The sequence below is a fragment of the Caloenas nicobarica genome, chromosome 4, assembly GCF_036013445.1.
Source record: "Caloenas nicobarica isolate bCalNic1 chromosome 4, bCalNic1.hap1, whole genome shotgun sequence".
Lineage (NCBI taxonomy): Eukaryota > Metazoa > Chordata > Aves > Columbiformes > Columbidae > Caloenas > Caloenas nicobarica.
In genome coordinates, this window is record NC_088248.1 from 8,203,198 (window position 1) to 8,216,147 (window position 12,950).

The 12,950-nt window shown below is 41.7% G+C and overlaps 1 protein-coding gene across 1 annotated transcript in view; it reads left to right on the plus strand.

The window, feature by feature from the left end:
- MCUB (mitochondrial calcium uniporter dominant negative subunit beta) overlaps positions 1–12,950 on the plus strand; it is a 42,564-nt gene that overhangs the window by 22,881 nt on the left and 6,733 nt on the right. The window contains exons 2-3 of the mRNA XM_065634347.1: positions 10,867–10,945; positions 11,197–11,367. Of these exons, the coding sequence (XP_065490419.1) occupies positions 10,867–10,945; positions 11,197–11,367 (250 nt within the window). The remainder of the gene's footprint in view (positions 1–10,866; positions 10,946–11,196; positions 11,368–12,950) is intronic.

The following is a 12,950-nucleotide window of genomic DNA, read 5'->3' on the forward strand; positions in this document are numbered from 1 at the left end:
TTAGAGTATGCTTCTGCTGTAAAGCTGAAGTTTAGCGACTGAATAACGTAACATTTTACAACATGCACGTGGATTTGGGATGCTCGGTAGGAAGGCACGTGTGACTGAGGTTTGAAATCCGTGGTAACTTTTGGGTACTTGATGCCAGGCCTAAATACCTCAAGCGTGATGAGTCCTCTCTCTGAAAACTTGGAGTGACCTTCACCAAGTCTGCATGGTGAGTCAGAACCAGAATTACAGCCTGGTCTGACTTCCAGGTCACCTGCTCACGTTGCCAGCAGGAAGAAAACTGCTGCACTGTAAGGTGGCAGGGAATACGTCAGTGTGGTTCTTTCACTTTTATGGATGTTAAAATTGGTACCTGTACTGAGATAAGAAAGACACTCCTATAATAGACTCCGGGAACAGTCTGTGCTGTCCCTGGCTGCGGGCGGACTGGATTGGGAAGAGCTTGCAGTAGGACTGCAGGAAAAATGACTGAAAAGTGAATCGAAGAGGAAGTACCTGCATATGCACTGAGCAGTTTACAAAGCCATTTGCCTACAGAACAGTGGTTTCTAACCGTAGATTGCACATCTCTTCCATGCATCTGACAACACCTTTGTTGTAACTTGGTTGTTCTAAGGAAGCCACTAAGTAACGCGTCTTTGAATATGGTGCCCGCAGTGCTCTTACCTTGCCAGCATTCAGGCTTTGTGGGTGACCCCAGGCTCTGAGCAGCAATATTTGCAATGCTCCAGTGCTTGCTCTGGAAGTAAAGTTACTGGTGACCTTTATAGAAGACGACAGTCTTTCCACATTGTTAGAGATAAAGAGGCAGAAAGTATTTTTTTGATTGGTTGGCGATGCTTTTGTCCATACAGACAGGAAAACATGTTAAAACTGTTCTAAATACAAATTAATTGTTGTTAGAAAGGTACTGGGTAAACACGCTGAGGTGGAACAGCTCAGCCTTGCTCCTTAACAGCATTGCTCCTCTGGGTTGTTTTGGGGTACAGAGTGGCAAGCTTGCTGCCAGGAATGAGCAGATGTTAGATGTCAATCTCTCTGTAATCATATTTCATTTCTCTAACATACTAATATTTTATGCATCCTAGTAGCAGAAACGTAGGCTGTTGGACCTTTGAGCGCTTAACTGTTTCTCACTGTGACTAGCTGGTAGCTGTGTAATTAAATAATCTTAAATTTTAGTGGAAACTGACTTTGGGAGGCAAACATACAGCGTGATTATGTGTCTTGTTCCTCTAGGAAACTACACTGCCAGAGAAAAGAAAAATCCAGGTCATCCATAATTCTGGACAGTAGTCCTAACCTGAAGTGGGATGTTAATGATGGGAGTTTTCCTCTCTTCTCTTGGCAGAATTAGTAAGGGTTTGAATTGCCTCTGATGAACTGAGAAACTTCACCTGGAAAATACGAGGTCACTTGGAAATTCAAAAGTGCTAATTAATGAGATATATAATATGGAGCTGCCTTGCTAATCAGTTTATGAAGACAGAAGTGCATTGAAGACGCTTGTGATTCCTTCAGGGCAAGGAGTTTTTGCAGCTGCTGATACAGCCTGTACTCTACATCTTCCTTCAGCTCAAAGTTGGTAAAAGGGAGAAACAGGATCCATAATTTTTAAGGGCTAGGTGTAGTTTTGAATTTTATATACTTTTTTGACTTTAAATTATTAGCTTTCCAGTAAATTGCTTAGTTGGAGTATTGAAAATGTAGATTGTTGCTCTGTGTTAGTGGTGTTTTAAGGATTAATTTCTGTTTTCAAGAGAAATTGAATGCAACGTGTTACAATACCTGTTGGCTTCCCGCCCCCCCCCCCCCCTTTTTTTCTCTACACAAACTGCACATTCAAAATGCTTTACAAAATAAGACAACTTGGTATTGTTTGATTCTTAATAAAAAACATAGTGGCAGAATATTTTCCTGGTAGGAAATCTCTTTGCATATGCACATTTATATAACAGACAAGGAGTAACTTTAATTTTCCAGTGATCCTGTATTAAAATTCCAAGATTAAGAACTAAACAGTTTTCAGGTCCTTTGAATGTGAGAAGTTTATATGTTTCACTGCTTACTCTGAGTAGTAAAACATTAAGAATGAGTATCTCAAGCCTGTAATAATTATAAAAAGTTATTTGAAATTTGACTTTACACAGGATTCGTGTACAAATTTGAGTGCGTGTCAGGGGCGGAGTGAATAGAGTGACCACAGACCATTCATTTTCTAGGTCAGTGTTGTGGCTTTTTCTAGAGTACAGGCTATAAACATGGCAACCTGGCATAGACAGCTCTGTAGGATTTATTTACCTTATTTTAGGGTTTTCTTCTAGTGACGCTTTCCCTAAACGATATGCTTCCATTCAGTTAGGAGCAAGCCTGGGGACAAAACAGGGCTTTAACTGCAAACTCCACCTGATTAATTTACAAGGTGAGGGGATTTGTGGGGGAGCTTAGAGAAAACTTGCCAGCATAAAACAGACTTTCATCAGTGTCGCAGACTAGAGATTATCCTGTTTGCGGGGGTCTGATTCGTCAGTGGCAGCTTCATTTGAATGTGTCCCAAAGTACGGAGCTGCCTTGTGATCATTACATTACAGCAATCTGCTTTTGTTGGAAGACCAGGTGACGACATCTGATATATGTTGATGTTACTATGGGCCTAAAGAGAAGAGCAGCATCTTTTGAGTATTGGTTGCTTGTTCTGTGTGGCATTAAATTCTTGTTTGCTTTAGCACTAAAAGGGGCTCCTAAAAACACACGGTAAACCCTGCACTTAGAGAATGCAGGTTCTTGCCCTATTTGTTGCATCAGTCTGTCAAAAAACGTGTCCTAAGTGAATTAATAGAGGAAGGGGAAGTAGAACAACTCTTAATTGGCTGGAGTTCAAAGGCTTTGGGGTGCAAAGCGAGCGGCGAACATGCAGATTTGCCAGCCCCCCCGGGAGGCACGGCAGGGGAATCGCGACACAGGTGCTGGACCATCCGGGGCATACAGAGCCTTTCATCTTCTTCTACTGGTTTTAATTGTGTTTCTCATGATAATAAGCTTTAGAAAAAACCATTGGAAACCTCTCCAGGAAATCTTTAGTTTTTCTGTTTGCTTTGCCTTCTCTATAGAGAAGTCCTTAGTTTTTCTATTTGCCTGCTCTATAGAAAGGTATAAATGTACAGGCTTGTTGTACAGAGTAAAGACTGAAGGGCAGAGTGATAGCTCAGTGTTATCACAGCCACTACTGGTTGTTGATTTCCAAGTAGCATTGCTGTCTGTGTGCTTTGTACTTTTACTGCTATAGGAAGAAGGTGAAAATCAGACTATGCTGTATTTGACGAGGAATGTTGCAAATTAGTTCAGAGTCACTATTTCAGCTATGGTATGTTTTGAGAACACTGATGTCAACAGGTGAAACAGGGCAGTGGGCAGCATCAGCAAAGTCACAGCCATTTGATGTTTTTAGGTTAAAATAGCTTCTTGAACAGCAATGGGAGAAAACAGACTTCCAAAAGAAAAATAGAAAATAAAGCAAAAATGTTTTTTTTTTCCTCTTGACATCTGGCAACACTTGGATATGTCTCTTTGGGCAACAGCAATGTTTGAGACCTCTGTCCCCAAGTATTTGAGAGTGATAGGTGCTTAGACAGACGTCCTGAAGTGCCAGGACATTCTCATCAGGACCTTTGCTGAACTCTTGGGTGCACGCAGTCTGCATTGCCAAGAAACCTTCTGATTTTGGGGTGATGGTATTTGGGTAGCACAAATTGCTAGCCGTGGGGAAATGCTCTTCAAGAGATAGTAGTGAAATTTTGCTACTACATAGGAATAGTGCAGTTAAGTTTTTAGGGAGAGGAAAAAAAGTTAGGCAGTGGAACAGGGGAGATGATTGCTGTGATTTTTGCAGGGTATTGGGGTTCCTCATGGCTTGTGGTCAGGCCCTAGGGAGGTCTGAGAGGGGACAAGGTGGAAAATGCACCCAGCGGGGAAGAGGTGGCTGTGTGGGGAATGGAGGAGATGCTGTGGATGAAAACCAGCTTTCCCTGCCCGGCACGTTTCAGCAGCTGGTTCCCTTTCCAAGGTCTGTTTGATGGAGGAGATCTGCAGTGCGTTACGTGCTAAAACACTTGCTGCAAAGCCGTGTGAGAGCCGTCGCTGGGAATTTCTCCACTGCTGATAATTCTGACTGACCTTCTTGCACACATCTGTCAGATACTAATTCTAAGCCCCAAGTCAATCTAATTTCCCAAGCACTCTCTTCATTAGCAAAGCTGTAAATGCCTTAAGGCATTTGAAATCTGCACAGTTGAGTAAAGAAAAGCCTGGGAAAATGATACTTCTAAAAATTAACAGAAGTGCATCCTTGTAGGTATATAAAAAACTTTTTTGTTTTTGTTTTGGTTTGGTTTTTTGCATGGTATTTTTTTGTTTGTTTGTTTTTTGTTTGCTTGTTTCTGTTGGGAGGGAAGTAGGGTTATTTATGTTGTAAATAGAAGTGTCCATTCTAAATGAAAATGTTGACAAGCAGTTCTGTTTTCTGAGCTACATCATCTTTTTCCCCTGTGCTACAACCTGCCCAGTGCTTGCAGCCTGAAAAGCTCTGTAAGAGAAAAGCGAGAGTTGGCTGTAACTTTGCTAAACTCGTAAGTGCATTCGTCTGACTTTGCATCCTTATCTGTCTTCTGTTATCTCATTTCAGATGAAATCTAAACAAGCTTTTTCTTGGCTGGCGATTTGAAGAATTAGTGTTATTCCTAGAGATGTGTTTGAGTGGTTTTTTGAGAGAGAGATGCGAAAGCAGCTGGGTGCATTAAGATATGCTCTTTCTAAGACCTTTGTAGGAAAAGATGCAGCAAGCCCATTTTCTTATCTAATTAGATATAGTACAAGCATATTTTTGAAAGCAAAGTCACTCTGGTTACCCTTAAAATTTTGCAACATTTCCCAGGTCAGGATGCCTGTCCAAGGAAGCATGGCACAAAAGCTAAGATCCTTTTTGTGGGACAAATTAAAAATCCTGTCTTTGCTGAGAAATTAATCTTTTGACTACGACTGTTGCTGGGGAACAGATGGCACAGCTCTTGAATACAGGCTTGCTTTTAATAAAGCACAAATACATTTTCACACTCTAATCCCTCCCTCTCAGTCTTACTCCTCTTTGATTTGCAAACTTCCTTCGAGGTGTTGCATCCCAGCTTCCGTTCTGAAAATAAAGTAGGTTGGGAAGAACAGGAACTTTCAGACAACTAGACTATTGAAACTGGATGGAGATGAGAGATTTCCAGTACTGCATGTGTGCGGGTAGAGGAAGAGTTTGGGCAGGGAGCAGGGGAGAGCACAAAGGAATAGTGAGCACAAGTCCCACGGAGGATGAGTACTCAACGGAGGCTGGGTGGAATGTCTGCTTGGCAAAGCCCTGCTGCAGTGGCGGATTTGACCAGAAAAGGGGTTCTTGGTGGCTGGTCATCTCAATGCGCTTCTCATTGAAGCTGTCGCTTTGACCATTGGTACGGTTCATCTGGCTTCTTAAACCTAGTGCCAGCTGTTCTTGGAACCTGAGCAGAGGCAGGAAATGAAAGATCATCGGGGATGATAAAGGCATGAAGAACAACAGCCACATGAAATTTTTTTTTTTTTTTTTTTTAGTGCCGCAAGGCAAGTGAGTTTGAAGGAAAGCTACCCGAATGCCGTATTGCTCTTGCTTCTGCAAGATCACTGCAACACGCATACTCATGTTGAAACTATTGCTTTGCTGCAAGCGACCTCGTGGTTACGTTTTTAAACTTTGACTAGTACTGAGGGAATGGGTTAAAAATACTGTGGATTTTGAATAAACTGCAGGGCTGAAATGTAAATGTTGCAGTGCAGTTCTTGTAGTGCCCTATGGAGCAGCCGGGAGAAAGTTCACCGCATGATCGAGATTGTGACAGGAAAGCTGTGTCTCAGGACAATAAGAAAATCGGTTGGTTTTTTGTTTTGTTTTGTTTTCCTCTAGAAAAGAGAAATATATTCTGAATGCTCTCAAGTGTCAGAAGTATCTTCCTTGGCTGAAACTGGTAGTAGGTGTAGGGGCGTTATGGCTAAATGTGTCTGTTGGGGGGGTTGTTTGTTTAATTTAAGCTGGGCTTCCAGAGGATGTTCCTAAATCTGAGCGATGTGCCTTGAATCAGCTGTTTCTATTAAGGCTGTTGTTGAATGATCATCTAAATCAGTTCCAGGACCAGTGGAGAAACAAGGAAAATCCTTTCAGTCTAAGCAAAGACAAATTACTGAAAAGTTAATGAGAGAAGGTGTTTCTGTAGCTCAAATGGGCGCTTGTAAGATGATTGTAGGCAGTTGTTAGGGCTCCTGGTGTCTTATTTTCCTGCTCATGTGGGATTGCTTATAAAAACAGCACAGAAATGTAACATCAGATATCTCCAAATGGCCTTGGTGACTCATTTTTAAAATGGAAATATGTGTAGTTTTTGCAAATTTGATCTGAATACTGATCATTTTGGTAGTCTTGGTTGTGTAAGATCTGCAAACTCAGTAGACTGTGACAGCATCTGCTTTGTTTCTCCTTTCCCTTGGTTTTAAACCTTTCTGAAATGTCCGTAGATAATTTATTCTGAAATTGCAGGTTGTTACTCCATAATTAATAAATTGCTTGGTTTATATCCCTCAGAGAATCAGACATCATATGCAGAGGACTTCTAGATGTATTTATTAGAGTTAGAAAAACACAGAAGCCAATATGGAAAACACAAATAGCTATTTATAGTATGTGCCCTCACTGGACAGGGGCTAACACGTACCTGCCCTCATTTTCCTCCTGCTCCAGACGAGCAAGCAGCATCTTGTCTTGTCCCATCCTTCACGGGCTGGGCAAGATCAGTGCATGGGGAGAACGATGCATACCGGGGATGTTGGCTCATCTAGTGACACTTGGAAAGAGAGGCCCCAAAATTCATTTTTAAGCATTGCAACTACTAGTTTCCCCCATGATTTTTCTCCTTTCCCCCAGTCCTTCTTTAGCAGCTGTGTGGGTGGAACTGTACCAAGTGTTGGACAAGGACTCCAGGATGTTACTGAGCTCTTCTCTCCTGCCGAAGGAAAGACTGCAACTATTACTATTGAAAAGCACACTGCAAAATCTGTTTTAATTAGAGTGTATTCTGCTGCAGTGTAATTAAGGGCGAAAAGCTTATGCTTAGTGGAGTAGTGCATTTTATTATTGTGCTTTTCTATTTCAGATTCTTATCATTGCCTTGGGGAGAAGGAAATGAGAGTATGAGACACAATAGCATTCATACTAAGAGTCTGTGGTAATAATTTTTTGTGAAGGCTGGTTATGAGTTTGACTTGAGGCATTATTGCTAACATCTTGTGCTGGAAGAATATAATGCTTCAGTTGTAGTATTGCATGGCACTTCAAGAAGAGGGCAGACAGAGTTGAGTTTGATCTATGTTTTTTGATTGGGATGAATAGCTTTCTACTAATAAATGCAAATTAGTGGGGACTCAAATGTTGAAGGAGCATTACATTATTTTTGCTGTTGAAATAACGAACAAAAACTACCAAATCTTCCAAAACGTAAATAAGCGAAGACAAAACAGTTTCAAATATGTGGTTGTTGGCTTACTGCCTTTTGATTTGGGTTTCTTACACTGTTTTGGTATGGCAAGTCAAAATGAAACAAATCAACTAAGTGTCAAAGATAATAATTCCGGGCTCTCAGGAAGTCTCCTAATGACATCTTTTTGTAGAGTTCTGTTTTGAAGGTCACCTTTCCAGGAGAAAAATATTTTTATTCCCTCCCTTCCCACCCACATTGAAGTTTTCTACAGAAGAGAAGTTACGGTTCCTGGTGAGGTTTCTATTTACGTATACAGTGCTGAGGAAGATTAGAGGCTTTCCTGCAACTTCATATACAGATGATGATGCCAATTTCTTACACGTAACTGTCGCACATAAATTTGAGCTTAGGTTTGCAGCAACAGTCACTCAGCATCGTAAGAGATTGCCTTTTCTGGAGTTAACTGTTCCAAATAAGCAATGTACAGGTTCAGTGGTTTGCCACTCTGAAAAGAGAAAAACGCAGTATTGCTGTTCCTGTCTTTCACACCCCCCTGTCTGGCTGCTTAGTTTTCCAGCTCAGTTATGCTGCTACATTAGTCCCTAAAGCTGGACCATAAACCAGATCATTGAAATGTCCACTCTGACTTTAACAGTGGCAACTCCTCTGCTGCTAGAGGCAGGAGGTACCCTTAGGAGAGGAAGTACTTTTTAAAACTCGATCTGTGTTTTCTGTTCTATACCAACTGGTATTTTTTAATGGAATATATTGGATTATCACAATTACCACTCTCTGCCTTAAATACTCAAAATACATAGGGAGAAAGTTAACTCAGCCCTTCATGCTTCCCAACTAACCTACCTAGAGCTTATAAAGAGTTTATTATTTAGAACTCAGTTCAACGCCGTGGCTCAGTGGCTTTTACTTTACTACGTATATTTTTTGCAGGTGATCTTAATGAGTAGGCTGCACTAACAGACTACCTAAGATTTTTTTTAAAAGTTTCACTATAGAGAGATTCTTTCAATGGATTGTGAATGTCAAAGTCTAAAGAACAATGGAATTAAACACCTTAAAGATCTTATTTCAATAAATAGAATTTCATACAATATTTTAACTTAATACATACTAATATATTAAAATATTTAGTTATATTAGTTGTTGAATGCAGTGTTTCCTCCATAAGTCAAGTAGATACCCAAATTCAAAAAGAAATTAAGTAACCTTCAAATACAGGCTGGATGCAGGTCAGTGCCTGGGGCACGTTGGATGAAAGATATCTGGATATTGATTAGAAAGTTACGTACCAAGTGTCTGTAAAAGATTAGTTCCTTAGATATATCCCTCTGACGAAACAACACAGTTGTTAGATTCAAGGCTACTGAGTATTTCAGGTCTCTGGTGGAAAACCAGATCCCGTGTTGAATGTCATCTCCCTGCTGCCGGGCTGTACGTTTCCAAATGTTTGGTGGGTGCAGGTGCCCCTGTGGATGGGGTGAGAACTGGTCAGCTGGGCTGTGTGTCCTGTGCTGCTCCCAGGAAAGTCTTTTGCTCTGCTGGAGAAACAACCAAGTTCCTGCACTTGTCCAAGCTCTGGCTGCCCTTTGGCGTTCCCGCACTCCTAGGATCTACCTTTTTTTAAACAACTCTCTTGTGTTTAAGGTATTTTGCTATTCAGTCTAGGTTTCTGACCTCCTTCGATGCCTGAAGATTGCAACACACAATTTTGTCAGCGTTGGAAACTCCCAGAATGATTTATTTTCTTTAAATCCTGAAAAGGGATTGTTCCAGGTAGAAAGCTGGGGCAAGGTCGGCATCTTTGAAAGACATGGATTAATTTCGCAGATTAATTATTTAACCCTATATCAGATTCATATCCAAACAGTCAAGCTTGTGATTCTTTAAAAACAGGTAAATCTCCTGAAGGTGGTGGGCAGTGCTTGGCATACTGAATGGCCAGAGGCCTCTTGCAGTTACAGCTTCCCTGTCCTGCCTTGTCAGAGGAGATTAACTTGCAGACTCTGAAATGTTGTGGCCTTCAGAAAGATGAGCTATAAAGCTCACCAGAGGGAAAATCAGTCCTTGGCATCTCTCCCCGCATCATTTTCCGCTTCCTCCAGCTATCATATTTCAAACCCCATGCCTTGCTCCAGCCCACACACAGTTTTTGTAGCCAGCTTAGCCAGGGATGTGATTTCTCTTCCTATTTCTGCATGTTACGCTTAGTTTATGGCAGTAATGCCTGCTCGGTGGGAGTCACCGCAATAGAATTGTTCCTCTCCTGGTGCAGGGGCACTAGCTGTAGAAGCAGAAGACTTTTGTGTCAGGGTGGTCACATCTTCCATAGCGTGGCTGGAGTGCTTTACATGCACGGGTCTAATCAGAGCAGTTTGTCTTTGTTTTGACGTGGCTGTGTTGAAGCATCTCAATCATTCTCACCGGTGTCCCTGGGAGGGACAACCATGACCCTGGAAGGGACAACCATGTCCCAAGGGACAACCAAACCATCTGTCCGCACTGTCCCAGGGTGTAGGCGATACTTACTGCGTCTGGGTGCACCTCTTTCGACGCAGTGCCAGAGGCTGGTGGGTGCTATTAGTTGCAGCAGCATCTCTGCTAGAGTTGAAACAGCCATTCGTATTTTTAAAAATTAAAATTAAAAAAAATCTTCCATACTTTGGTAAGCTGCATTGTTGCTATTGACTTTTAACACCATGAATGGCCACAGTTAACTTTTGGTATATGGCACGTAATTATGAAGCAAAGGGGAAGGAATGACCTCAGTCACGTATTTTATTTGAGATTAAGAGTGCCGGACTGTTTATGATTCAGCAGGAAAAGACTTTGCTGAAACCATGCCCGCTGTTTCAAGTTACACTGAGGAGACTGTACTGCTGCGGAACACTTCTGCCTTCAGGCATCACGATGTAGAGATCTTGCAAGCAGCTATTTTTTGGGGGAGAGGAGAGGGCTTATTGTAAGAATCGCATGAAGCACTTCAGAAACATTGCGGTTTTTTCCCCTTCTTTCCTTCCCCTTCTGCTTTTTCCTTGAGTTATTTAAACCACGCTAGACAGAAAGTTTGACCATGGGCAATAATACCTTAATACCTTTGGCAATGTTTGTGCTTTCTATAAGGATGGTTCTGTCTTTTACACAGAAATCGTGAAGCGAGGGGGTTTTTTCTTCAGACGGGCACCTCCGCTGTCAGATCGCGCAGAAGCAGGTCACCCGGAGGGGCTGGTCACTGCTTTTGAGCAGGTGAATCTTTGTGTGCTAACCTCGCTAAAGCCAGCTCCCTGTGTCCCTGCTGCAGGTGCGGCGGGGGGGACACGCTGGAGCTTGTGGGGGCCTGGAAGGAGCAGCACCTCCCAGCACCTTGGTGCCATCTGACGGTACGTGTGCCCAGCGGGCTTCCCCTCCCACCAAAGCCAGCCGCCTTTTCATTTATTTTGTGGGGGTAGGGCGAGATGACATTAGTTGCATGTTCTATACATATATATATGTCCCAGAAGTAGATGTACTATCTTCATTAAATCTAGAATGTATTGTGTGGCTTTCTTTATTCATCCTGTGTTTTAAAATTAAACTACAACTTACAATATGACTTTTTCACTTTTTTTTTTTTTTTCTTCTCCCCTCGCAGAAGTAACTATTAATTACAGACATGGTCTTCCCGTGATAACTCTTACGCTGCCCACAAGAAGTGAACGCTGTCGGTTCACTGTTAAGCCGATGCTCACCACCGTAGGGGCATTCCTGCAGGGTGTGCAGAGAGAAGATAAAGGAATCGAGAGGGCAGAAGTCTTTGCAACAGGTATCTGGCATTTCTGTTGTTCCTCAAAATAAATACGTTCTTTTTCAAATGGGCTGTATTTCTCTTCTGAAGCACGAGTTCAGTCCTTCACCAGGTTTAGCATTGTTGCTGTTGGGGTAGTTCTTGAATGCTTCTGGTTTTATTGGTGTTTCAGATTTAATATTTGAGTCCTCTTGGAAAGGCTGATTAAAAATGCAGAATGGGACATATTACTGTAACCATCCCTGTATCCCAGTAGTGTCCTCTTAGATCTTTTTCCAGATACCTTCCCTTCGTAGTGCTCTCTTTAACTAAGTGTCCTCTTCTGGTTTGACTGATACCTTTTTCTTTCCTTGTCCTCTGTGATCATTCTTAAAGACAACCAGTTGGGCTCTTGCATGTCATATCTGCCAGTTATTCTGTGTTACCTGGAGCTGGAAGAATCTGTTTGCCTTACTACAAACTTAAACTTGTATGTAAAACTTATGAAAAGTTAAGCAGTGGGATAATATATGCAATGATAAAGGGCAGGTTTTTAAGGTATTGTGAAGTTTTAATTTATCAGCTTATAGTTCTTTGGGACTCTTGGTCTGAAAGCAAAAAGCTATGCCGATAATGTTGGCACCGATGTGGTCTTCTTGTAGCGTACTGTTATCTCGTTTTCCCAAACCTTCAGGTAATTTCTCAAGCTGTGCTTGCTGTTTTCTTATATTCTGTCTCTTTGGTCTGCCTGTTGAGAACAGCTAATATCTAGTTTGCTAAACTGGTTTTCCATTTTTATTTCCAAGACACCTTGGTTTGTATTTTGGCAGTGCTTTGTAGTTTTTCCACAGCAATTCTGAAGTGTCTTGTGACGGGTGTCCTGGTCGTGGAGGGACTCGGTCTCAAAAGTAGACGGGAGATGTAGCTGTCTTGTCTGAATCCAGTAGAAGAGATACTTTAATTTTTCTGACTAAAAGCATCTATTTCTTCTGTTCCCCCTAAGAGGAAAGAAAAAGAAAGGGGAAAAGAAAAAACCAGATACCTACATCCATATAGAAAGATTTCTTTTCCAAGACATAGACATAGACAGAAGAAAGGATGGGGTCAAGGAAAGTTGGTCAGAAGGGTCATAACTGGGTGCGTTCATAATGTTCCCTTTCTTCCTGGTTAATATTGCAGAGGGCTGCAGGGACTCTTAAAGGAACTGAAAATAGATTGATGCTCCTAGAAGATCAGAAAGCCACAGATCTAGGAGAAGCTGCCTTAGTTGCCTTTAAAAGCGCGTTTAGTAAACCAGGAAAATACCCCATAGAGAAATATATTTCTGTCCCCTAGAGCAATGGAGATGTGACCTGCGTGGATCCCAGTGTGTGCACGAGCTTTGTATAAACAAGAAATATGGTGTTTGTGGGTTTGTTATTTATTTATTTGTACTGTGTCTGCCAGGTAGCAAAGGTAAAAAATTCTCTTGAAAAAGATAATTTTGTCAAAGTCTGTGGTATGTTCGGAAGGCACTGTGCCAAATCATTATTGTCAGAGGGTGTCCTTCCCCTTAACATTCAAGTTTTCACTAAAAAGGATTTGGGCTTGTTTCACCTCATTCGTCTCATCCGTTTAACGCA